The 26482-nt window shown below is 38.5% G+C and overlaps 1 protein-coding gene across 4 annotated transcripts in view; it reads right to left on the bottom strand.

The window, feature by feature from the left end:
- Positions 1 to 26482, bottom strand: part of ABCB7 (ATP binding cassette subfamily B member 7) — a 120658-nt gene that overhangs the window by 10857 nt on the left and 83319 nt on the right. For 3 of the 4 annotated variants that reach the window (XR_013483679.1, XR_002320349.2, XM_020964519.2), the window contains exons 5-15: positions 21645 to 21777; positions 20890 to 21158; positions 15416 to 15504; positions 15236 to 15323; positions 14496 to 14670; positions 13106 to 13263; positions 12452 to 12615; positions 12171 to 12300; positions 9473 to 9644; positions 4221 to 4324; positions 1711 to 1818 (exon numbers count right to left, since the gene is read on the bottom strand). Coding sequence is in view for 1 of the 4 variants with exons in the window: in XM_020964519.2 (XP_020820178.1) it covers positions 1711 to 1818; positions 4221 to 4324; positions 9473 to 9644; positions 12171 to 12300; positions 12452 to 12615; positions 13106 to 13263; positions 14496 to 14670; positions 15236 to 15323; positions 15416 to 15504; positions 20890 to 21158; positions 21645 to 21777 (1590 nt within the window). In the remaining 3 variants the exon portion in view is untranslated. Of the gene's footprint in view, positions 1 to 1710; positions 1819 to 2819; positions 2941 to 4220; positions 4325 to 9472; positions 9645 to 12170; positions 12301 to 12451; positions 12616 to 13105; positions 13264 to 14495; positions 14671 to 15235; positions 15324 to 15415; positions 15505 to 20889; positions 21159 to 21644; positions 21778 to 26482 lie in introns of those variants that run through there. The other variant, XR_013483680.1, reaches the window with a different exon arrangement.

Genomic DNA, 26482 nt, shown 5'->3' with positions numbered 1-26482 from the left:
TCTAATTTAAAACATTCTGTACAGAGCACCTACTAGACCACACAACCACAAACTGGGGACAGGCAAAGTAGTCCATTTTATAATGAATGGTAATGGTGTTATGATCAAACCAATAAAATGATCTAAGTTCTCAGGTGCACAGATAACAGAAATTGATTGCATATACATATCATGTAACTGAATGCTTCATAGCACATTTTATTGGTGTGAATAAACCACAGTGGCCCATGGACCCCACCAAGTAATTTGATATATAAAAGGTGAGCAAGAATGCTTTCTCTATCTGTATACTCAGGGCTTTGAAAATCATAGGGAATTGATGGGTTTATTTGTTTGATAAAAGGGGAAAATAACAATAGAGAAAGCTGAAATGGAAGGTAGAAAGTGAGTAATGGTAGAAATAGTCCAATAGTAAGATTTTTTTCCCTCCCTTCCTCCATTTACTTATTCCTCGAGAAGGAGACAAGAAAAATGATAATAATTTTCAAAGGTCACCAATCACAACAGTCTTATGCTGATTTTCAGCACAATTAGATGGCACTATCTGAGAGCAATTCTCTCAAAAGAAATGAAACATGCTGTCACTTTTCCTTGCTTTCCCTTACAATGGCTGGGTTTGAAAATGACCATGCTACATGAGGGATAATTTTCTTTTGGGACATCAAGGGTCTAAGGAAAATATATAACATGGCAAAAATGCCAAATGCTGAGCAGCAGGTTTCATTTAGAGCTGAAGAGGAAATGGAGAAATTAATTATTATACACATTCCCAGTAGAAACTGCTTCTATCATCCTGCATTTAATGCTGTCCTGTTTTAAGTTTTGCCTTCAATATCTTGATACACAAAGAGTTATCACATTCTTTATGGGTACAGTTACAAAAAATCAGGGAATCTCAGTATTAAAAGGGACTACAGAGGTCATCTGGTCCCAAGGCCACATCTAAAAAGAAAATGCCAACAGGCAGCTAGGTGGTGCAGGGGATTGAGCACCAGCTCTGAAGTCAGGAGGACCTGAGTTCAAATCTGGCCTCAGACCAAACACCTGACACTAGCTGTGTGACCATGGGTGGGTCACTTAATCCCAATTGCCTAAAAAAAAAAATTGGGGGGGGCAGCTAGGTGGCAGTGGATAGAGCACTGGCCCTGAAGTCAGGAGGACCTGAGTTCAAATTCGACCTCAGACCGAACACTTAACATTTACTACCTGTGTGACCCTGGGCAAGTCACTTAGTCCCAACTGCCTAAAACAAATAAATAAATAATTTAAAAAATGAATGAATGAATGTAAAAAATAAAAATAAAAAGGAAATGCCTCTACTACTTAATTTGCTGCCCAAAAAAGACCTCTCAAAATGGAATTTTGTCATGGTTCAATCCCAAGGAAGGAATTGAGAGACAGCCTGGCATAGTGGAGAGAGCCTTGAAAGTAGCATCAGAGGAACTGGGCTCCAATCCCAACTCTGCTATGCTACTTACTACTCATGTGACACTGCCCAAGTCCCTTAGCTTCTCTGGGCCTCAGCTTCCTCATCTGAAAATTAAATGAAGGGAATGGGTTGAATGATCTCGAAGATCCCTTCTAGCTTTAAATCTCTCATCTTATGAGTTTCACATATTCTACTAGAACTATTTTTAGCTTATGCCTCACCATTAAAACAAACCCCAATGTTCTCAGACGACTAAACTTTGGAAAGTAATAATCTCTCACCTGATCCAGGACAATGATTTCATCTGCATCAATCACTGTTGATAATCTGTGTGCAATGAAAATAGATGTTCTGTGTTTCACTATGTCCCTCATGGCACTAAGGATATTCTGTAAATTTGGAGATGAAGAAAGAAGATAAGATTTAAAGATTAGGTAAACAGTGCATGTATGTGTACACACACACACACACACACACACGCACACACCCTTCTCACATATTTCCTAAAGGAAAGTCAGTCTAAGCATTTAACATTGCAATTAATATTTAACAACTTGGGACAATGACAAATGTCTCAACTAATCTGTGGATAGGAGTAATCACAAGAAGGAAGAAAGGAAGGCCAAACATAAAGACGATAAAGAATAACTCAAAGATTCAAGGCAGATCACATTTCTCTTTTAAAAAAAAAGTATGTATCAAAGATGCTAGAGAGAAAGGAGACTTGCTATCTTTTAGAAAAATCTTGGTCAACTGGCAACACACAGAGCATTGATGATAAACATTCTGTCTATATCTTCTCATCTAGTCAATGAGAATAAGAGTAAAAGATGATGTGTGACCCAAAGTACAGTGCACAAAAAAGCCCACACCAGCCAAAAAGGAAGGGGTAGGGGGAGATGGACGGGGCAGGGCGGCTGAGGCTGCAAAGGGAGATTTCCTTGTCCCTGAACTAAGTGCCAGTAGGAGGGGAGACTAAGACATTGTGGTGGTGGTTTTTTGGTTTTGTTTTTTTAAACACGTTAACTTTCTTTCTAAAACCATTCTGATTACTTGATCTTTCTAGAAAATGCATTGATAGCTTCTGCTTTTAAAGCACAGCTGTATTGTAGAAAAAGCTGGCTCTAAATGTGGCAAAGTAAAGACAAACAAGAAAAATACCTCCCAGATACATAGTCCCCAAGAATCCAAGTGTATTACAAAGTTATAAATTCTGGCCTACTAAATGTGGCTACTCAGAGAAAGGAGTCTGTGTTCTAACAGGAAAGGCAACCCCCAAACAGCTACAACTATGGACCAATGACAAAATGACAGTGAGAGATAATGGGGGAGGAATGGGAAGGAGTGAAAGCATCTCTTGTGTTTTACTTCACTGCCCCGGCGTCCTTACCCCCTGGAATGTTCAGGGTTCTTCACTGGGCTTCTGTTTGTGGTAAGATTCATACTGAGGGCTCCAGTCTCCAGCATACTATCCACTTGAGGAATGACTTATGGTGAGAATTTCAGGGTAACTGAGAGGAGACACATTCAGCAAGGTGGAGAACTCTGGACACTTTTCATATTATAATTTGCAGGCAATTATAACTAACAGGGCACCTAGGTGGTGCAGTGGATAGAGTGCAGGGCCCCGTGTCAGAAGACCTGAGTTGAAATCCGGCCTCAGACACTTACTAGCCTAGCATGACCCTAGACAAGTAAGTCACTTCATCCTGTTTGCCTCAGTTTCTCATCTGGAAAATGAGCCGGAGAAGGAAATGGCAAACTACTCCAGTATCTTTGCCAAGAAAATATCAAATGGGGTCATGAAAAGTCAGACACAATGGAAAACGACTGAACAACAGGCAGCTGACATGGGGATGGCCCTGATCAGGGGTCACTTTAAAGGTACAGTATAACCCTGAGTTTAATAACACATCCTATAATTAAACCAATTCAGATAAACTGTGGACCAAATTTTGTTCACTGAAAATTTATCTCCCTACCTAAAAGCCTGTTCTAACATGGTCAGCCAATAAGATTGGTAGCTTGCTCTATCCCTTAACACCAGATGTTCCCATGTATATTAAATAAGAAGCCAGACAAGTGGGGACAATTTGCAAAACAACATTCACCTATTTTCAGTTCTAGATAAGGAGATTAGTTCATGAAATTACTGTTGCTGCTGAGACTTTTGTATTTAATGCAAGGATGTGGTTATGAAGGCTGATGCAGTTGCCGTGGTAGTGTCATGACATTGGTGTCACAACATCCTGATGTTTCACAACCCTCCCTGTGAAATGAATATAAATTGATAGCAGCACTGCAGGTTACCGTGTACCTGACTTGCATTTTAGTGAGTTGCTCTATGATGAGCAAGAGGCTTTCTGGTGTGCAGTATGTCACAAGCATTTACATGACTTATTTTAATGAGTGTTAAGTGGCAACCAGACACCTCCATATGAGATGGACAAGAGGCTTCTGCCTCAGTAAGCATTGGAGGCAATTCCAACAGCTTTGGGTGAGGCAGGGTTAGGGCTGCAGCATAGGCTGTCACACGGTTCTAACTGGAGACAAGTTTGCAAATGGACTTGACATTCCTATGTCTGGCTCAATACAACTTGGCAATCTTGAAGCCAACCCAAGGAAAAGGCTTGCTTTACTCTGCTCAATGGCACCTCGTACTGACCACTTATACTGGAATGAGATCAAAACCCTAAAGGAATTACAGATACTTTACAGTGAGTAACTCCCAAGGAAAAAAAAGATAAAGCACTAGCACAAAGCAAGTCTTTACAATGTCACCCTAATTTACCTCTTCAGTAATTGAGTCTAATGATGACGTAGCCTCATCATAGAGAATGACAGGGGGGTTCTTCAAAATGGCTCTGGCGATTGCTACCCGCTGCTTTTCTCCTCCTGGCAAAAACAAAAACAAAAATAAAACAAAAAACCTCTTATGGTAGGTAAGGGATGGATACATGTATCACAGCCCCAGAATTTCCATCCATCACCAGAGGACCACCTCAACATTCCCCAGCATGCCTGAATTTAACAACACTGCTCGTTTTTAGTTACAGAATCTAAGTTGTAAATGTGAGGCACTTAGGGAGCACCTCAATTTATAGGAATGTAAATTTTAAGACAGGATTTTCTGTTCCAACAAGTAAGTAAGGAAAGTAGGGAGGGGAGATTACAACTTTGACTTTAGATGACAATGACAGAATAACAAACAGATGAACAGCTTAAGTGTTGTACTAGCAGCCACAAATAACCAGTGGCAGTATTCTCAGAAATATGGACATTATATGGTACTTTAGGTTACAGGAGAAATCCTTGATTATATTATAACAACATGCTACAGATAAAGAATTTCAATCTTAGAGAACTGATAAAACAGGGAATAGATTAAGTAGGATACCTAGAATTTTGAAAAAAAAAATGAAATTTGGAGTTTGGCGCTTTCTGTTTTAAGGCATAAATGTCTGACTAGATCAGACCAATGAGCTACAGGTTCATTTCTGTTTCTGGGAGTCACATAAAACAGTCTTTATAGTAGGAGGATTTTTCTACAATATCCTCAAAGATTAGATATATTTACTGAACATTCCTAACTTCCCTTTAGAAATTTACAATGGATATAGAATCATGTTTTTGCAAAGTTAGAAGAGAGATCCAACCTTCTCATTTTACAGATGATGAAGAAAATTCTGATCCAGAATTGCTCAGTTACAAAACTAGTTATGGCAAGGACTGGACTCAACACCTGTGTCCTGACTATTGGTCCAGGGGTATTTCCACTACATCACAGTAATATACAGTCCTGCCTGTGGACAGCATACTAAGTGTAATTTACTAATTTTTTCTTTTAAGAGCGAAGGGCCTCGGGGTCAACATTCTGAATATGGTACAGTATTGCGGATGTAGGTATAGATGGTAAAAGGGAGTTGCTCGAAAGTACAGTAATGCTAGGAAGTACTTCAAAGAGAAATTTCTAGAGAAAGTCCCTAACAATTTACTTTCCAGTTTCCCATCTATTCATTTTGTTTACAACCACAACACCTGACCACAGCCTGGGACCACCTAGGATAACCAACCAGACTAGCTAAATGAGGGCAGTCCCCACTGACACCACCTACCTTAGTCAAAACATTCTCCAACACACCAAAGCACATTCTATACAATGATTTAGCTTTCCTACCTCCTGCTAGATTCCTTCCTGAATGTCTCATATGCCAACTCTTCTCCAGAATTCTTTTTGGTGGCCGTGTGCAGACTACTGTATATATCCTTCACATTTCCTCTCCCCTCAGAACCCAGCTTTCTCTTATCTCTAGGCAGGAGCTAGCTAAGCTTCTTATTCCATTATTACTACTTTCCAAGGCTCCTTTTCTCCTCAACTCCACTGTGCCCTTCTCTTCATTAGGCTAGTTTGCCTAAGTCCTAAATTACCAAGAATTCATCTCCTCCTTAATAGGAACACTCAAGCAAAGGCTAGAGATGTTGTACAGAGGACTTCTGCATGGCTAAGAAAGCCTGACTAGATAACCTAGAATCATAGGATGTCAAAGCTTGAAAAAATCTTAGAGACCATTTATTACAAATCTTAACTTTTACACAGGTAAAAACTGAGGCCCAGAGAGGAAATTGATCTTTAAGGGCCTTTTCAACTATTAAGATTCTACAACCCTATGAAAGATAAGAGTATGGACTTCTCTTTCTCTTGAAAACAGAAGGGAGAATTTGTCTGAGTTGCATTAAGGCCCACTGGATGTCCAGTGATATGGGAAAGGACATGACTTTATACTTTTCCTCCAGAGATGTGATATTAAAAAAAAACTTCAAAATAATTCCAAGCTAGTATTATAAAGAAAGCAATATAACAAACTTGACAATGCTACACACAAATATCTTTGACCCTCCCTTCACTTACGTCCTACTCCGTGCCTCATTGTGGGGTGGAACTAACTTTGGGTTTCTGCAAACAAGGCCAGTGCAGCTCAAGTACTGAGGCTGAACTGTATGACTGTTATGTCTTGTGTGAGGACCTGCCTAGCTAAATTCAGAAAGGCTCATTACCAGCAGACTACTAGATGATGAATTTTTTCTGCTTCAATAGCTCATAAAGACTAAGACAGGGAAAGGCTATGATCACACCATGATCCTTGAAGTACTCAAGTTAAGTAGATGACTCTACTTATAAAGTTGGTAGCACCTCCCCCAATTCTTCTAGCACCTTACCCTCCAGGGTGAGGGGGGCAGTGTGAGGAGGCGAGGAAGACTATGTTTGTGGACTGCTGCATATATAATGTCAGACTTAAGTATTGGTTAGTTTTGCTGAACTCTTTTTTTCCCTCTTGATACTGATTTCTTATTATAAGAGATGGTTCTCTGGGAAGGGGGAGGGATATAGGGAGAACCATAGATAATCATCTAAAAATAAAGAGATTATCAATAAAAATTTATTTCAAAATGAGACCAAAAAAGGCATTTGCCAAATGCCAAACCAAGTCTTAATTCACTAAATCAAGAAGGAAATGAAAATAATGTTTATTTTAGGCAAAGTACAGCCCAGGCAACAGGTTCAGAAATACAAAGGTCTATAATACAGACAAGAAACAACAAAACAATCTCAATCTCTCTATCACACATGTGCTGTATATATACATATATATTCCCCAACTTAGGAAGAGATAGTGTTTGAAAATTTCATTTTTAAGCTGCATATTCGGATCTTGGTTCACATTGTATTCATGGAAATGGTGCTATAAATAGTCCACAAAAGCTTAATCCATATTGCAGTGGCCAATCAGTCAACAAGCACGAGAAACTCAAACCAAGCTCCAATATACACCCTCAAAGAGTTCACATTCTAATGAGGGAGATGTGTACATAACTGGGTGCACACAAGATGTACGGGTACATGACAAGAAACCTTAGAGGAAACGGCACTAATAGGGGCAGAGGTAGAGAAAAGGGACTAGGAAAGACTCATGTAGAAGGTCGAACTTAGGCCAAGTGGTAAAGAAAGCCTGGATAACTGGAGGCACGGGTAAGGATACTGAGCATTACAGACCCTGGGGTCGGTGCAAAGGGACGGAGAAATAAGATCTAATGGCCTATGCAAGGAATGGCCAGAAGATGGTAAGGGTGAGTAGAAGTGAGCGAAGTGTCAGAAGACTGGAAAGGTAGGAAAGGGACAAGATATAAAGAGATTTTAAGAAGAAATAACTTTATATTTGATTCTAGAGGTAACACAAAGGATGGGTTGGATGGAAAGAGATTTGAGGCAGGGAGACTGATTAGAAGGCTATCTCAATAGTCCAAGACACAAGGTGCTGAGGGCCTGAACTCGGGTGGGGGCAGTAATGAACTGAAGGGGTAGAGTCAAGGATGATAGTAAGGGTGCAATCCTTGGGAGACTGGGAGGATGGCAGTGCCTTCAACAGTAAAATGGAAAACTTTTGGAAGAGGGGAGGCTTTGGGGAAAGGATAACAAGTTCTATTGTAGACATGCTGAATTAAAGATGTTCAAAAGGCAGCTGGTGGTGCAGGATTGTAGCTTATGAGAGACAACACTAGGATTCGCTATATAGCTCAGAGAATCATCTGCATAAAGATAATGGAATCCAAGGGAACTGATGAGATCAACAAGTGAGCCCACATAGAGGGAGAAGAGATGAGGGCCCAGGACTGATCCTTGGAGGCAACCCACAGTCAGTGGGCATGATATGGGGAAAAACAAGCAAAAAACCACTGAGAAGCAACAGCAGTGGATTTGGAGCCAGGGGAGCAGAGTTTTGCCACTGTGTAACTTTAGGCAAATCACGGCCCTCTGTAAAATGAAGGGCTTTTCTACTAGGACTTCGAAGGCTTTTTGACAACTCTAGATACCCTGATCCTACGTAACACAACACTAGCTTGAGCTCTGGGTCCTAGGAGCAAGGTACTATGTAGCAAAGGAAGGAGGAGTTTTTTTCCCCTGTTCCTGAGTACATAACCATCCCCAAGAGAAAATCTAGAAATCAATAGATTTTATCTCTGGAACCTACTTCTCTCAGTGGCTCTTGCTGGCTTAAGCATCCAACTACAATAACCTTGCTCAAGTCTGCCCTTCCCAAAAGGCCATAATACCTCACATTTCTCTACCTCCCCCTTCCCCTTCTGTACACTCAGCTCCTCCTGCCCAATCAAAAACCACACTCACTGAGTACAGTGCCCATAGGTGTCAGAAAGAAAACAATCAGCCTCCATGAGACTGTTTCTTCATTTGTAAAATAGGGATAACAATAATAAAAACTGAAGTATTTAACGCTAACATCGGTATATGATGTTCCATAGGTATTTACATTTTAAGAGGCTGCTTATTAAACAAAATGGATCTCTGGCATAATTTCCAGCTGTGTAACAAAGTGAAATAAACGTGAGAAATGTGGGAGCCAATGGAACCATCCCATAGGCCGGCAAGCCCACCTGGGGAGAGTCTGTCCCTAGGCTTGGTGCCTCAAAGGTGCTGCTGCTGACCTCTGCAGCTTCCTTACACTGCTCCTTCACTTCTGAGCCCAGAGAGTCTCTCTAATTCCAAGTGTTTCATGATGGCTCCTATGGCAATGGCAGTTCCAATGGGTTACTTATAAGTTCAAAGGCTGCCCATACCATGATGACAGGTGCAATGTTTTCCATCAGATCATCATTCTCTTCCCTGCTGCTCTGCTAGGCAAATAACAACTTCAGCTTTCCCTTACTGATTATGTAGCTTATAGGTCAATTAAGAGGTAATGACAGGATCATATCATTAACTGACTCATGGTGTGTGTGTGGGGGGGGGGTAGAGGGGAAGGGCAAGACAGTCTATAATTTCTGAAGAACATATATATTTAACTTTTTTAAAATGTTGAGTTAATTAGTGTTGGTTTTGTGTTTTTGGGATGACCTAAATTCTTGTTTTGAACCCAGTCACATTAACCACCAAAGAGCCAAGAATAAATGATTTTGTTTTGTGTGGTAGGGAGGCAGGGGGGCAATGATGACACTGACAAAAAGAGAGTCTAAAAAGCAGAAAGTTACCAGAAAGCTTGAGCCCTCGTTCCCCAACTTGTGTGTTATATCCATGAGGCATCCGAAGAATAGCATCGTGGATTCCAGCCAATTTTGCCACTGCATAAACCTCCTCAGCTGAAGCATTCATGTTTCCATACAAGAGATTGTAATAGATGGTGTTATGGAAGAGAACAGCATCCTAGGGCAAATAGGGAAAAAATGTTAAGAAATCCATGACACTTAAGGAAAGATACACAAAATACTTGGAATAACAGAGAAACTGCTGGACTGTTCTTTTGGGATATGTTTGTGCTACCTGGGGGCAGAAAATTCTATCTGGCAGGTCTTATTCAAACTATAAAAATGTCAAGCATTTGTCTTGTGATGGACTATATAAAGTCTTTATTAGACGCTTCACTATAGACGACTGAGATAACTAAAGTTGCTTGACTTCAAAAAGGCAAGTATCTGCTTTGACATCTCCTAAATTTTTTTCATCTCCAAAAGGTTGGAAGGCCATCACCAAACAAGGAGAATCACAATCTTCCTATTCTTTTATATAAACAACAATAACTTGAGAAGCATTATATAGTCTTCCTAAGCATCATCATCACCCTAAGGTATGGTTTTAGGTATTTAAAATAGTAATGCTGTCATTAATACTCACACCTGTTATACTGCCATAATTAATGCTCACACTGGAAGGGAATGAACATCTGACCCAGAGACCCAGAAGCCTAACTAAACCCAGTTGTGTCATTTCATCTCTCTAAACTTCATTTTCTCATTTACAAAAAGAGAATAATGCTCCTTACTTCCCCCACACCTCATAAGGTTGTTGTGAGGAAAGTACCATGTGTTAAATAAAATGGGAGCTATTATCTCCAAAGAATTCAAGTTTTAGACACATTTAATATGGTTTTTTTGGTTTTTGGTTTTTGGTTTTTTCTTTTTGGCCAGGCAATGGGGTTAAGTGACTTGTCCAGGGTCACACAGCTAGTAAGTGTTAAGGGTTTGGTCTGAGGCCACATCTGAACTCAGGTCCTCCTGACTCCAGAACCAGTGTTCTATCCACTCTACCACCTAGCTGCCCCCTAAATATATTTTTTTTCAAGATCACTGAAGTAAAATCCACGTAGAGTCCTAAACAACAATAAGATTTGAGGCATATGGATAAAACCAATGAGACCCACATGTGTTAAGTGATTTGTCCAAGATAAGAATCTTCTGATTCTAAGCGCTTATCATGTATAACCAGTGCCATGCTGCTTTCCACCAAAAGCCCATTTCAATACCTCATCATGACATGGTGGCAGTCCTAAGTTCTCTAAAGGTTTTGCCAGCAAACACAGTTTCTGGTGGGTTCTATCAAGTTGGAAAGGTTTCAAACATGGGCATGGTGACAGACTATGTGTTTTGTCATCTGAAGACCTAGTTACACACAGAGAAATTCTTCACCAGAAGGCCAGCCAATCAGATGGTAAGACTTTTTTTGTTTTGGCCACAGAAACTAAAAAAGACTGCCTCCTAAAGCAATGAAGCATTGTAATTTGAGTAAGTGGATGGAGCCTGCACACTGATAAAATTACAAATCTTTTGACCTATCATCTTCAAAAACCATAAATTAATATCCTAGCTCCTTTTTGCTTCTAAGATTCGGAATTTTTCAAAGGTTTTTGTTGCTATCTTTTATTTTTAAATCACCTTCATTTTCTGATATATTATAGCCATCCTTTATAATGAAGAAGTTTTAAAAGGGGGGGGGAGGAAGCAATTCAACAACACTAACCAATATATCCAAGATTTAAAATTATATTGATCTTTCACTTTTGACTCCTAGCTTGGTGAGCTTGACAGAAAGAGTTGCCCAATCCCTATGAGGTTGCCTTTTGTTTTTTTTTTCAGGATCTTAGACTTTTATCTTCTCTATGAATTCTTTCTTGATAAAGAAAAATGTGAAGAACTCTTCCCAAAGCTTTCACAAGCAAGTATACCTCCCTATCTTACCAATGAACTTCAACTTGTGTTCATAGGGGGAGAGAGAAAGTCACAAGATCACAGATTTAGAGTTGGAAAAGATCATCTGGTCCAAGCCTCTCATTTTATAGATGAAGAAACTGAGGCTCAGAGAGGTGGAGAGTCTTGCTCAAGGTCATGCAGCCTGTGTATGTCAGAGGTAGGATGGGAACTTAAATCTTCCTTACTCTAAGTCCAGTACACCATGCACTACAACATACTGCTTCTCCCTACTCTTCACAGAAAAGAAGCTTAGTAAGAACATGGACGATTGCTTTTCTAACTTAATTCTCCACAAAAGTAATATTTTCTTACGTAGAAAACCACAAAGTGGTAGCCGCCAAATTATCTGGCTATCCTAGATTTTCATTATGTCTATAACTGTTCCAAATAAGTTATGACATTTGCTTGGGACTTGGAAATCTTTTTTTTATTTAGCATTTTATTTTTCCCCAATTACATGTAAAAACAATTTTTAACATTCGTTTTAAAAATTTTGAGTTTGGAAATCTTTTCAGATCACTTTTGGTTTTCTATTTTTTTGTCCATGAAATTTGACCTATAATGCAGAACAGTGCCAAGTACCTTAGGACACCCAGTTTTCATCACATTGACTGCTGCTGAACATTTACTCACATAATAGCATCTTATTTTTTTCTCTTTATGATGAATATAAGGAAAGATCACACATTTAAAAGGAAAAATGTACCTGAGGCACCACTCCTACAGATTTCCTTAGGCTCTCCAGGCTGACATCTTGTATATTCTGACCAGCAATATAAATGTTACCATTCTGGGGTTCAAAAAAGCGAAATAGTAATCTCACTATTGTGCTTTTCCTGAAATTGGGAAATAAACAGAAAAGGGGAGATAGTTTAAGTCCAACTGGCATTGGATAGACATTTTCCAAGTGACTGCAATGATGTTATAGTGGAGAAAACAAGTCACGTTGGGAAATCAATGATGCAGAATTTTCTCAAAGTTACCCACCCTGACCCACTACCTCCTACAATGGCCACTTTCTTTCCTGCAGGGACTTCAAATGATACTCCATTCAGGACTTTCTGACCCGCAAGGTATTCAAAATGTACATTATCAAAAGCCACCGAAGCTGTCTGTGGTGTAATCTGAAGGGGAAGTGCCATCTCTTTGTCCTAGCAGGAAAGAGAAAAAAAACAACAACATACCACTTTACCCACTGCTTAGCATCCAACTATGAAGAAAAATTTTCTATTTTACACAGCTAAAAAAATAAAATAACGGGGAAAGAAAAGAGGAAGAGGTAAATAGGCTTTTAAAAGACTCCCTCCCTCTCATGTTCTTCCCCATTAAAGGGCAGAAAAATTCCTCATTGAACACTGTTTCTAAGCAACTTTTTTCCATCGCAAATTCTGCATCATTCATTACAAACAAAAGAAAACCAAGTACATAATACAAAAACTTAAGTCTAAACGAAATGAACTCCAAGCAAGTCCCTTTGCATAAAGCTCCTTCCCAATATGAAAGAAAAGGCTACTATATAGTCCACTTAACTCATCTGGCAAAAAAGAAATTAGTTGGCTGAGCCAGTGAAAAGATGATCTCCCTAGTATAATTCTACTCATAGGATGAGACTTAAACACTTAAAAAGAATAAAGTACTTACTTTAATTTGTGTGTCTACCTTGAGTAGTGTAAACAGAGTGTTCATATCGATGAGTGCTTGTCTAGTCTCTCGGTATACAGTTCCCAGAAAGTTCAGAGGCAGTGAAAGCTGAAAAAGCAGCCCATTCACCATTACAAGATCTCCAACAGTAAAGGACCCTCAAAATAAAAAGAATTTAGAGGAAGAAAAGAAAGAATGAATTTAGTCAGTGACACTTGCCCAGCTGAGAGAAGCTTACTGTCAACTGTTCTAGAATACAGTTCAAAGCACAGTAAACTGGCAAACTCCTGGCCTATTCATATTTCCAAGTCTATGACTTACATTCAGCAACCATATGAACGCCCTACTATATGCACATTATTGCGCCCTAGCACAACAGTAGAGATTACATACAGAGATAATTAAGACTAGGTTGCTGTACTCCTAGAAGTTATAGGATAATTTTGTGTAGGTTAAATAGAAGACAAAATAGTTTATCATTCAAATATTATAAAACATAAAGTTATGGGAGAGATTGGGGCAAAGAGAGAAATAAAATCCTTTTCTTTTCTCCAAAAGACATAATTCAGGCATTGTTGCCTGGCATATCAGTAAGCTAGCAACACATTCAGGAACCGTAAGAACATGAGGAAGTGCTAAAGATCAGTGGTAAAGTCTTAGTTTATTTATGACTTGAACTCATGTTTGGGAATGACATACCTACTATCAAGTTTATAACAAATGAACGAAATGATGGGGATAAAGAGTACTTGCAAGAAACCTTGAAAACAGGGAAAATGAAACAGAGAAAGATGTCCAGGACTCAGAGAAAAAGCATTACTTATCTTTTATGGTGCCCCATTTAAAAAATTAGTTGTTATTGACTCCTTTGTTTTGACCATGGCCCATTTTGAATCTTATGATCTAATTATCAAATTCCATAACCTGGCAGGCCAAGAGGATAAATGAGAAACCTTGGCAGTTCATAAAAAACTCTTGTCACATAAGACCCGGATGGTATAGACACACAACACAAACAGTAAGGCCAGCTAATAGTGAAATCAATGCCCCTCTAATGTAGTAGAGGATGTAGTATTAGATTTTTTAAAAAGTTGTTAAAAAGAAAAATCTGAATTTTTAATGCTTTGTGTATTAAAATATATATCAATAGCAATAAAGATCCTACTATCTAAACTGATGCATCAATACCACAAAAAAAAAGCTGTTAAAGGAAAAACATCATAAATAATCAGGAAAACATTCCATTTCAACCAAGAAAAATTCCCCAACTATATTAAGGTTGCTCTTTGTTACATGCATTTCACAGTCAACAATGACATATGTAGCCGTTATATTTGTCTTTGTTCATTAAGGTAAAAAACAGAAGATAGAAGGTAAAGGTATCCATTACCTGCCATAATTCCATGACTGGCAAGAACCATTATTGTTGTTAGGCCAACACTGAAAATAGCATTTTGTCCAAAGTTAAGCATAGCCAGGGTAGAAGTGCTCTTCAGTGAGGCTGTCTCATAAGACTTCAAGAATCCATCATATCTCTGTGCTTCATATTTTTCATTATTAAAATACTACAGGACATATAAGGACAATTACCTTGAGAAAGAGCATATATGCATCCAACTGCCATATCAGCAAATGCAATTTGCAATCTGTATTCTGAAATCCTTGGGACACTTGCTCAATCACTGACTTCACCAGATAGAACACAATGCTATACTTTCCCTCACTTGATGAGCCTAACTTTAACCACTGTTACTAGCTGTTCCTGCATGTTATCATAGGTACACTTTCAAGATGATCTTTATAGGCCAGTAGATGTAAAAAACTCTGGCTCTTTAACATAGAGAACAGCATTTGAAAGATGCTTGAAGAACTAGCTACGTTTTCATTCTGAATCAAGTTGGTCATCATACTTTTATCACTTAGAAATTCATTTAAAAGGTGAAATTTTAAGATGGCGCCAAACTAAAATAAGGTACTCTCTAAGGAAGAGGCAACTTTCATCAAAATGATTATTCCACCACCCTCAATTGGTATTCTACAACATGCCTTGAAAATCAAGAAGCTATCTGACTTGCACTAGGTCTTAGTAATAGTGTTAAAAGTAAAGAAAAGTATAAATTCGTGCATTACCTTCACAGTTTCATAGTTCAGCAGCGAGTCTATGGCAGCATTACCTGCATCATTATCTGCCTTGTTCATTTCTATTCTAAATTTAGTTCTGTAAAACAAAAATGGGAAAAGCCATGAACAATCTGTTCCACCGAAGGAACATATCTCTAAATCCCAACTGGCTTCTGGGGCATAGCTTACCTCCACCGTGTGACTGCAATTGTGTAAGCTGTGTATGCACTCAGTGTTCCCAAGGTGACAAGTGCAAACTGGGCACCACATTTGTAATACTGTGGGAGAAAAAGAGAAACAAGAAATAGGCACTGTTCCTTGTAGAAAACAAACTCACTTCCTGTCAAGATGACTGTGTCTGAACAGGAGGCAGGCTGCTGAACTCCTGTATACCTACTCCAGCAAAATCCTGAACTTCACACCAGATCAAGTAATGACCAAGAAATCCAAAGGGAAATGACAGTGATTTCTTCTGCTCTAATACTATTTAAAAAAAAAGTCAGTCAGAAGCCTGAGGGCAATATTAAAGAGAAGGAACTCTAGTAAAGCAAGAACCAACCCAATCAGAGATGGCCAGGGACAACTCAGCAGTAGCACCTGCAACACTCTGAATCCTGAGGCAGCAGTCAGCGACTAGCCTGGTGCTGCTGAGCTCAGTGCCTCTGTACTCAGACCAGGAGAATAAAGGCCCAGGGACTCTGATGTCTCTATTTGGGGTTTTCTTGGCAAGGATACTAGAGGGAAAAAGTGGAAGGAGAAAAAAAACAGATTAAAAGAGAAAGTGGTAAACTTTACATAAGAAATAGAACCCCTAAAAACTAGACTAGACCAAATAGAAATCAATGACTCCATGAGAGTAAAAAATATTAGAACAAAATCAAAAGATTAGAGAAAATAGAAGAAAACATAAGATATATGTCATTAAAAACAAATTACCTTGTAAACTAGTTAAGGAGAGGATATTTTAAAATTATTTAAAAACCATGATATCCCCTTCCTCCTCTCCCCTCAAAAAAAGTCTGCACACTCTATTTCAAGAAATCACAAAAGAAAACTGTCCAGTTCTACTAAAACCAGAGGGGCAAAGTAAAGACAGAAAGAATCCACTGAGCATCTCCTGAAAGGCATGCCAAAAGGAAAAGTCCCAGAAATGTCACAGCCAAAATTCAGAGCTCCCACATGAAAGAAAAAAATACTTCAGGCATTTTAAGAAAGGAGTAATTCAAGTAGCAAGGAACTTCGGTCAGGACTACACAAGACGTGGGGATTTCCTTAAAAAAACAAACCAAAAACCCAAGAGATCTTGGAATACAATATTCCAAAAGGCAAAAGTTAAAGGCCTACTACCAGGAATAACTTACCTGAAAAACTGAGTATAATCCTATAGCAAAAGAATGGATCTTTAATAGAACAGAGGACTTGTAAACATTCTTGATAAAAAGACTAGAGATGAATAGAAACTCTGAAATACAAATACAAGAGTCCAGAAAAACCTAGAAAATAGGCAAATTTATTTGAGCAATGAGAAACTTTTTTATGATGATGTGCTAATATTCTAGTAGAGGGAGAAGAAACAAGGGTCCCTTCAGAACTTTAATGTCTTCAAAGGATACTGAGGGAGTTAAATAAGAAACAGACGTCTTATAAGGTGGATTGGTTCTGTTCTGAGGGTTTGAAGAGGGGAAGAGAAGAGAAGAGAAGGTAAAAGAAGAAAGATATTAATGTAGAAAGGAGGAAGGAAGAGGATCTTGCTATTTCTTATAACTGCCAGTACTACATGATAATATATAAACATGGAGGAAAGAGTGGGGGTAATGGGCATTAGCTGTATCTCACTCCTCTAAAACTGAAAAAGGAGAGCTGAAAACACAAGAATTCAGCGGGGAAATATAGCAAACTCAACTGGAAAACAATCCAAGATGGGGGGTGGGGTGGGCAGGGGAAAGGAAGCAGGAACCAGAAAAAAAGATAATACCAGTGAGGAAACAGTTACAAGCAAAACAAGCCTACTGATTCTAAAGAAGGGATTGAGGGGAGGAAGGGGCCCCACACACACTGCAGGGGAAGAAAGACAACTATAATTTAAGAGGGTGCCTTAGATTGCCTCTTAGACAACTGGAAAATGGCTGAACAAATGGTAATATATAAATGTAAAGGAATATTATTCTACCATAAGAAGTGGCAAAGGAGGTGAGTGCAGAAAATTCTACAATGGACTGACTACAAACTGACAAAAAGAAGTAAGCATAGCCAGATTCATACAAGAACAACACTGTAAAGAAAAACAACTTCTCAAGACTTTCAAATTCTGGTCAATGGAATGATCAACCCTTTCTCCAGAGTACCTATGATGAAGCAGGTTATCCACCTGTTTTACAGAGAGGTGATGGAGACAAGATGCAGAGATGCTCGTTTTTGGACACGGCTACTACTGTGGATTCATTTTGTTTGACTATGCTTAGTTATGACAAGGATTTTTTTCTTTCTTCCTTTTTTTTCTTCATGAAGTTAGTTCATGAGTAGGAGTGAGGGCAGAGGAAACAGGTGGCAGCACGTTGGGGAGGTTAGCACAGTGATGACCCCCAAAAGGGGGCCATTGCAACACTGTTTTAAAAAAGCACTAAAGAGAATAGAAGGAAGTTCAGAAAGAAGTACAGATAAGCAGGACAGTTTTGAAAGTAATATGCAGAATTTATTACATTTTTTTAAAAAATAGGATTCATACAAATTCATCTTTTTGTATTCTGCTGTATATGTGAAAATGTTCTTTTTTGGTTTAAGTTCAGAATAAAAAATAAAATTAAAAACACCCATTTTCCAACTGCAACTGAATAAAATCATTTTAATAAAAATTATGTTAAGAGGAAGATCTAAAACTGAAAAACTACAAATAAATCCAAAGCAACACCTAAAGAAATTACTGTAGGTAAAAAAAAAAAGTTCCCTCATGTAGGCTGAGAATTGATTAGAAGAGTAAAAAAGACTGAATGTAGAAAATTAGACAGCTATTTCAATGATCACAAACTGTGCCTTTACACAAAAGCCCATCTTTCCACTACCAATATTCTCCTGGTGCTGCTATATCGCTGAGAATCATGGAATACCACGCTCTCTAAAGAATCAAATTTGTGGGTGACCCCAAGGGCAATAGAAAGATTTATGATGACTCTAAGTAGGCTATGGCATGCTATCAATGATGATCTGTTTGGGAAAAGTGGCATGAAAGACACTGTTAATGACATGTATAACCAGAAAAGCTGGCTGGTCACGTACGGTGAGTGAAGGATAACAGATGGACAATCCAAGAGCTGCACTGGCACCTAAAAAATATTAAAAGAGCCAGAGGAAGGCCTCTCAAGGCACATTAGGTGGATCCTCACAGAATGAGGAGGCAGGGATGAGCTGCAACCTTCACCAATGCAGAAAAATTCCATGTATGCCTGACAAGGGGATGACCATCTTTCTAACTGCCATGGTTTCCAACAGGCCTGCACAACCTACTGCCCAAGGGCCGCTTCGGCGGGCTGAAAGCAGCTCTTGGGCCATATGTTGTGCAGGCCTGTTGGAAACTTTGGGGTTATCCTCAACTCCTCACCCTCCCTCACCCTTCATATCGAAACCTGGCGGATTTGACTTCTGCAATGTCATAGTATCTATCCCTTTCTCTCTACTCACATCACAACCATTGTAGTTCAGTTCAGGTCTCATCATTTCTTGCCTGGACTATTGCAACAGCCTTCTAATTGATCATAGCCATCAAATCTATATTTCTAAAGTACATGCCTGACCATGCTACTCCTCCCCTGATATAGCTCCAATGGCTCCCAATTGCCACCAAGATAAAATATAAATGCCTCTGCTTTACATTTAAAACCCTTCACAATCTAGCTCCAGGCAGCACTAGCTAGAGAGAGCATGGTGGCACAGTGGCTAGAATGCTGGGCCTGTAGTCACTAAAAGACTTGAGTTCAAATCCCACCTCAGACACTTCCTAGCTGTGTGAATGACCCTGGGCAAGGCATTTTAACCTGTCTGCCTCAGTTTCCTCAACTGTAAAATGGGAATAATAGTAACATATATGTGCCAGGTTCTTGAGACCTAAGGTACAAACTCTCCCTGGAGTTCCCTAGTGACTACTCACATAATGCTCCCACTCTGAAATTTGTCACATCCTGTTACCATCTCAGCATGGACACCCAAGGCAATATCTGTTTAAACATCCTCAAAGACAAGTGGTCAGCCCTGTATGGCGTCAGGACCATCCTACTATCTATCCAGACCCTGCTGGGAGAACCAACCTTGACAGCCCATTGAACATGCATATAACTGTTAAGCTCTGGACAAATCTCACAGGCTTTAAAAAGAACCTGGTGGAAACCCACGTCAAGCCCTGCCTTTGGCTGCCCAGCCTCTCTTCATTGTGGGGGTGGGGTCTGTCTTTTCCCCTTCCTCATGACCTCTCTTCTCCCTCTTCTCTCTTACGTACAGGACTCAGTATCATAAACTGTTTTCTTTTTCTTCTGATCTTCTTAAACTAAGTCTCCAGGGCAGCCCTCATCATTAATGTATATTGTTTTCTTAAAAGCTAAAAAAACATTCTGTTGATCAGTTACTGACTGATCTATATTTACTTTTCTGTGTATGTTACTCAGGTCCCCTCCCCGACACCAAACAGAACATCAGACTCTTTTAAGGGCAGGAATTGGTTTTTCTGACTTGATCCCTAATGCACATAGTTTTTCATAAAATTTGTTGAACTGAATTTAATTACTACATTGATTTTGATAATAATGTAATGAAATAAACATAAACAAAAAATTACTTCGAAGTACAAAATCTTTAGCTCTGAAATATTCAGTATGCCTAAATGCTACATAATGGCCTCAGAGGAGAGTTGAGAAAAGATATTTTCCTGCCTTCATTGCTGAAATGGGGGGCTATGGCTATAGAATATTATATATACTGTCAGACATAAGATGTGGTGGTTGGTTTTGCTGAACTTTTTCAAATCTCTGTTACAATAGGAAAGCTCAATGACTAGGGGAAAAGAAGAGGGTTATACTAAGAAATGAATATGCTATAAAAAGAAAAGGCATAAGTTAAACAAAAAATAGAAATATTCAGCTTGCTAAAAAATGCTATGAAGAGAAGCTTAGAAATTCTAAAATGAATCAAATCCTATTATTCCAAAAGATTTTAATCTTATTTTGATCTGACCTTTTTTCAATACCATTCATTTATGAAAATATCCCTTCTACCCAGAAAGCCAATCCCTATAACAAATATTTAAAAAGAAAGATTTTTAAAAAGCGATTCAGTAAAATTAACCAACTTATAGTTCTATATGGCTTATAATATATGCAATATCCCACAGAGGTCCTTGACCTCTGCAACAAAGGGATGAAGGTTATACCCCCACACTTCAAGAAATATTTGATTTAACAAAATTAACAACAAAATAAGTTAGATAATCTACTGGAGTTTGTGGTAATAAAACAGGACCTGTATACAAATGAAATTATTCTTTAGTCATAAGGGAGCACTTGGCTTTTAAACCTGTAAGCATTGAATAGCATATGAACCTGAAACAGTGAATAACTACTAAAGAGACTATATCTGATTTGGAAATAACAGTTTTTGGTATGAGTGAAGTTAGCACTTACCAAAATCCCACTGACAAGGGTCACTTCAAACATGATGGGAAGAAGATTAAATACTAAAGCACTCAGGACAAAACTGATACCCCTTGTTCCTCTGTCAATAGCCTTTGACAGAGCTCCTGTCTGTCTGCTCAGGTGGAAGCCCAGATCCAAGTTGTGAAGGTGGAGAAAGACATTCCTGGCTATTCTTCTTATGGAATTTTGGGCCACTTTACCAAATACTGCATTTCGAACTTCATTAAAAAGGGCAGCTCCGGCTCTTGACACACCATCTAAAAAAATATTGAAAACAAAAAATTATAAGGAAGGAAACATAAAATGCAAACACCCATGATAAGGATATTCTTATTCTGAACTTTCCATATTGTTGGCAGGGACACTGGAAGAGTACTAAGAACTAATGTACAGTTAGCACATTAATTAACTGGGTGGAACTAAGATTATAGATTTTACCTAACAATCCATAAATAAAAATTTACTTCACTGTGGAAGGAATCTTAAAGGGGCATTTATTATTGGAAGTTTTTGTTGTGATTTATACTTTGTTCTAAGACTTGAAAAATATAACTCAGGCTGCAGAATCTGGGAATAGATATTAATTAACATGAGGTTTAAAAACTAAACAAAACCACCCAAAAGAATAATAAACACATTAAACGCTAAGTTGTGTTAATAGTGAAAAGGTTATGTCAGCTCATCTATGACAGACTTCTTCCAGAAGAAAATTAACACCTGTAGACAGATGAAAGAACACTTACAGCCAATCAGAACTGCTGTTGCCATGGTTGCAACTGTATTTGGTGCATCACTCAAGTTTAACATGTCTCCTGACATCTGGTTGAGGTTGTCGACTGCATATTTAAACATGAAGGGAACTACTATATTCATGGCCTTAAAAAAAAAAAAGCAATTATCTATACTGTGCTGAAATATTTATTCATAAATGCATAAATATTTACCTTATATTAGTGCCTGTCATCTTATTTGTAACTTAACCACTCAATGACAGTAGGACAGTTATATCAGAAAACAATACTTAAGATTGGGAGCAGTCACCTCAGAGATTGTACTTCCCACTGACCCCAATCTGTAATATTCACTTATAATGCTATGAAAATGATTAACTGTCACTTCCTCCATAAAGACTTCCCAGTTCACCCTAACCAGAAGTGATCGATACGATCACAGGATTTAGAGCTAGAAGGAGCCTTGGAGATCACCTTAGTCCAATCTTTTCATTTTATAGTTGGGCAGCTAAAGCCCAGAGAAGTTAAGTGATTTTCCCCCAAAATCATATTGGTAGTAACTCTTCCTCCTATCATTCTTCATTTGTACCATTCTTATCATACTGGTCCAAGTCAATAAACATTTAGTAAGTGCCTACTACATTCCAGGCACTATGCTAAGCACTGAGGATAAAAAGACCTATCCTCTGCTCTCAGGGAACTCACAGTCTAATGGACTACCTTGTATTGCCTTTTCCTGTAGATATCTGTGTACATCTTTCTGCCCTGATGGACTACAAGCTCCCCAAGGGCAGGGTATCCAAGTTTTGTTGAGAGGCAGCTATGGCATATGACCTCTGACTTAGTCAAAGGTTCTGGGTTCCAGCCCTGGATCTCTTCTACCCCTGTGGCTTTTGGCAAATCTCTTCCCCTCTCAGGGCTTTCCCAGATAGACAGAGCAAGCAAACATTTAAGTGAGCACTTACTACGTGCCAGGCACCGTGCTAGTGCTGAGGATACAAAAACAAGCAACCAAGACAGTCTGGTACCCTCGAGAAGCTTACATTCTAATAGAGAGCTGAAAGCGAGGGAGTGAGTATCCATATGTGGGAAAAGGCAGCTGTCAAGAAATCCAGAGAGTAAGTTGAGGCATTGTAAAATGGGAAGATAGGACTAGACAACTTCAAAGGTTTCTTCTAATTCCTATGGTGATATGACTTTAACTTCCTTGAGTTCTTTTAACAAGGTATTCTTAATCCTCTAAGTATCAAGCACCATTCCCTGTACGTGTAGATCCATTAATGTTTCTGAATGAAAAATTGAAAACAAAACTACCTCAATATGTAGTCACGGTTCATTCAAATGATGGTAAAATTGACAATACTTAAAATTAGATATCAGTAACTGAAATTTGCTATAATAGACACTAGTAAAAAGTATAATCAACTCCAAAATACAAATTAAGCTTTTAAAAGCCAACATATGGTTGAACCACAGGGTAATCTCACATCCCAAAACTTCTACAAAGTGATCAGATAGCCAAAGGAATGAGTTTGAATTCCAGGTCTTCTACTTGAGCAAGACAGCTAACTTCCCTGGGCCTTGGTATCCTCATCTGCAAAATGGGAGGGTTGGACTAGGTATGTGGCCTCTCAGGGTCATTCCAGCTCTAAATCTATAAATCTAGGAGCAAGAGGTCTATCAGACTCACATTCTACTTGAGGAAAAATTCAATTCATACACATAAAGAACATGTGCATTTATTTCCTTTGAAAATTTATCTAGAGAATGATGCTTGGTATTATGTGCATCGATTCCTTATATGGCATCAAGAGCCAATGCGCAATAGGTAAATGGCCAAAAGAAATAACTTTTCAAAAGAACTGAAAACCATAAATGACCAAGTCTCAAGTTGCTAATAATATAAGAGAAATGCAAATCAAATAACTGCAGTTTCACCTGAAAGGTAACCCCCCAAAAAATCCCAAGCCCCAGTAACAGATAATGTTTGAGGGACGATGAGAAGACAGATCCAACTATGAGTGAAGCTGCTTAGTGGTCCAAACGTTCTGGATTTAATATGGAATTAATGAAAAGTGAGTAAAGTTTCAAGAAATCCCACTATTAAGAACATACTACAAGGAAATAAATGACAGAAAACAAAAATTCAATATATACAAAAATATTTACAGCAAGATTCTTTGTAGTAGCAACCAGCCAATCAAATCAAGCATTCAAGGTGGAACTGTGAGAAGGGGAAAGGAGACAAAGATGTGTATCTTTAGATATATTCAGATCTCTCTCTCTCTCACACACACACACGCACACACACACACGCACACGTGCATATATACATAATTTTCAGACCTAGAAGGGGTCTGAGAGATCATTTATTTCAACCTCTATATTTAATAGATGAAGAAACTGAGACTCAAAGAGAAAAAATGACTTGCGTCCAAAGTCATAGAGCTAGTATAATAAGACAAAGCTGGGATTTGAAACTAGATTCTCTGATTTCCAATCAATCAATCAACATGTATTAAGCACTTACTCTATGCTAAGCACTGTAAATAGGTGCTGGGAATATAGAGATAAAAAATAAACTACCTGTACCCAACGATCTAAATTCTAATGGGGACAATAATACATGTAACTATATATAAAATATGGATCAAAAAAAAGTTAATTGGGCATGGGAGGGCATTAGCATCTCTATGATACAGGGCAGAGTACCCTTTTTGGTATCATGGATCTCTGAGGCATTCTAGTGAAGCCTACCGACTCCACAGAATAATGTTATTTAATGAATAAAATACATAGAATTACAAAAGGAAACCTATTATATTGAAATACAGCTACCTATCTATCGATCTAAAAAGTTCATGAACCTTAGGTTAAGAAGCTCTGCTGTTAGATAGGACAGAGAGAACTTATTTTTTGTGAGCCTTTGATTATTAATATAAGGAAACACATGCTTGCCAAAGATATTTGCTGCTGTCATGCATGGAGAATGTCCAGAGCACAGTCTAAGTCAAAGTAAGATTCCTTATAGATAGACAGAGGTCTTCCAGATGTTCCAGATAGTATACTGGTTGCATCAAGCTGTGGAATACTGCCAAGTCTCCTAAACAAGAGGCTCTATAATCACTCAAAGAGTTTAGCCTAACTATCCGCATAGGAACAAACAAATAGATAAAGAATTTACTACTGTCCAGATTATAAGAAGTTCAACTGGATCTAGAGAACCAGTGTTCATTAGTGTGTGCTTACATGTGAATATATGTACACACGTACACACACACACACACACACACACACACACACACACACACACACATCCCTTGGGTAGACACCGCAGACAGAAAATGAAATGGAGGCAGGATTAAATGGAAGGATGAGAGTAGGCTAAATTGCATTTGGGAAAGTTTGCTTTTCCCTGAAAGAAAAATACATCTATTTAAACTAATATTCTCCAAGTAATTTTATATGGCTACAAAACATGGAATTCCACAATCTCTAAGAAATCAAAATCGTGAGTCACCCAAAGAGCAATGAAAAGACATATGGTAGGTATAAACCAGTTATTACCAATGATAACTTGCACATAAGAAGTGACATAAAAAATATCATTAAAGAGACATAGGACCAGAAAAAGGAGGTAAGCCAGTCATGTAGTGAGAGTAAGGGACAACAGATAGACAACTTGTGTGCTACTTTGGTACATATGCAATGTTAAGAGTTCCAGAATGTTGAGCGAACCTACCAAGGCTCATGAGAAAAGATGGACAAGAAGTGTACGGTGAAAGAAGGCATGAAAGATTTGTGATCTGCACAGTTGAAAGGGGGGCCCACATTGATGAAATCACATACTCATTGAAGTAAAAGAACACATGAAGATTCTGCAAGGCTTAAGAAAAACAAAGAAATCCCAGTTCTTGTTAACATTCCATTCTTAACACCATTCATTTTTACTAAATATAAAGCCTGTACTGACAACAATCCTAATTTTAGCTACAACTGATAGAAGCTATTTAAATCTTACCAATCGAGGCTCCAAAATAAGGTATATGAGTGTCTTAGCAACTAAGCAGGTGTTTTAGCACCCAACAATACCATTAAAGTACATAGCAGATGTTAGAAAGCTTTACAAAATGAAGCAACTTCGTGTTATGTGTGACATTGAAGCAAACTGTTTCGAACTTAGAAAAGAAAACAACACATCTACAGAGTAGTAGATTGGATTTCTGACTTTCCAAATGTAATCTAAATGAATATATGACTTCTTTCAAAGAAAAGACAAGTCTGAATACATTTTTGGTCTGATAGATGCCAGCCACTGTAAAGTTATCAACCACTGAGCTGTCTGTACCCCACCTCTTTAAATCTGAGCCACTAGACCATTACCTACAAGTTCAGATGCAAATACGGCCCCAGGTAGGAGAAATTCAGGGACACATTCATCCCAAGCTCAGTGATTCAGCGTTTTGTTCTAGACACAAACTGGACTAGTCCAATATAACCAAGCCCCCTTTACTCTGTATCCCTGCCTAATTGCCCTGTGGCCAAGCCCCTGATCTGATACCATCTTCTAGTAAGTAACCTTTAGAAGTGTTGTCTTACCTTGTTCTTGCTAGTCACACCAGCAATTGCAGTCTTCCCCCAGACTCCTGCCATAAGACAAGCTGGATATCATTCTCCATATGTTCCTCAATTCCACCCATACTTCTTTCATCTTAATGCAAAACCTTTTCAACATTTGCCTAGACTACACGAGCCTTTGAACAGCTCTCCCAGCCACTTGTTTCTTGTCTCTCTCATCTATCTTTCATATAGCTTACAAAGTGATCTTCTGCTAACCAGAAAAAATGTCA

Source organism: Phascolarctos cinereus, unplaced genomic scaffold (genome assembly GCF_003287225.1).
Source record: "Phascolarctos cinereus isolate Bilbo 61053 unplaced genomic scaffold, phaCin_HiC Scaffold_8;HRSCAF=390, whole genome shotgun sequence".
NCBI lineage: Eukaryota > Metazoa > Chordata > Mammalia > Diprotodontia > Phascolarctidae > Phascolarctos > Phascolarctos cinereus.
The sequence above is the reverse complement of the archived record's forward strand: the minus strand, read 5'-3'. Positions and strand labels throughout refer to the sequence as shown.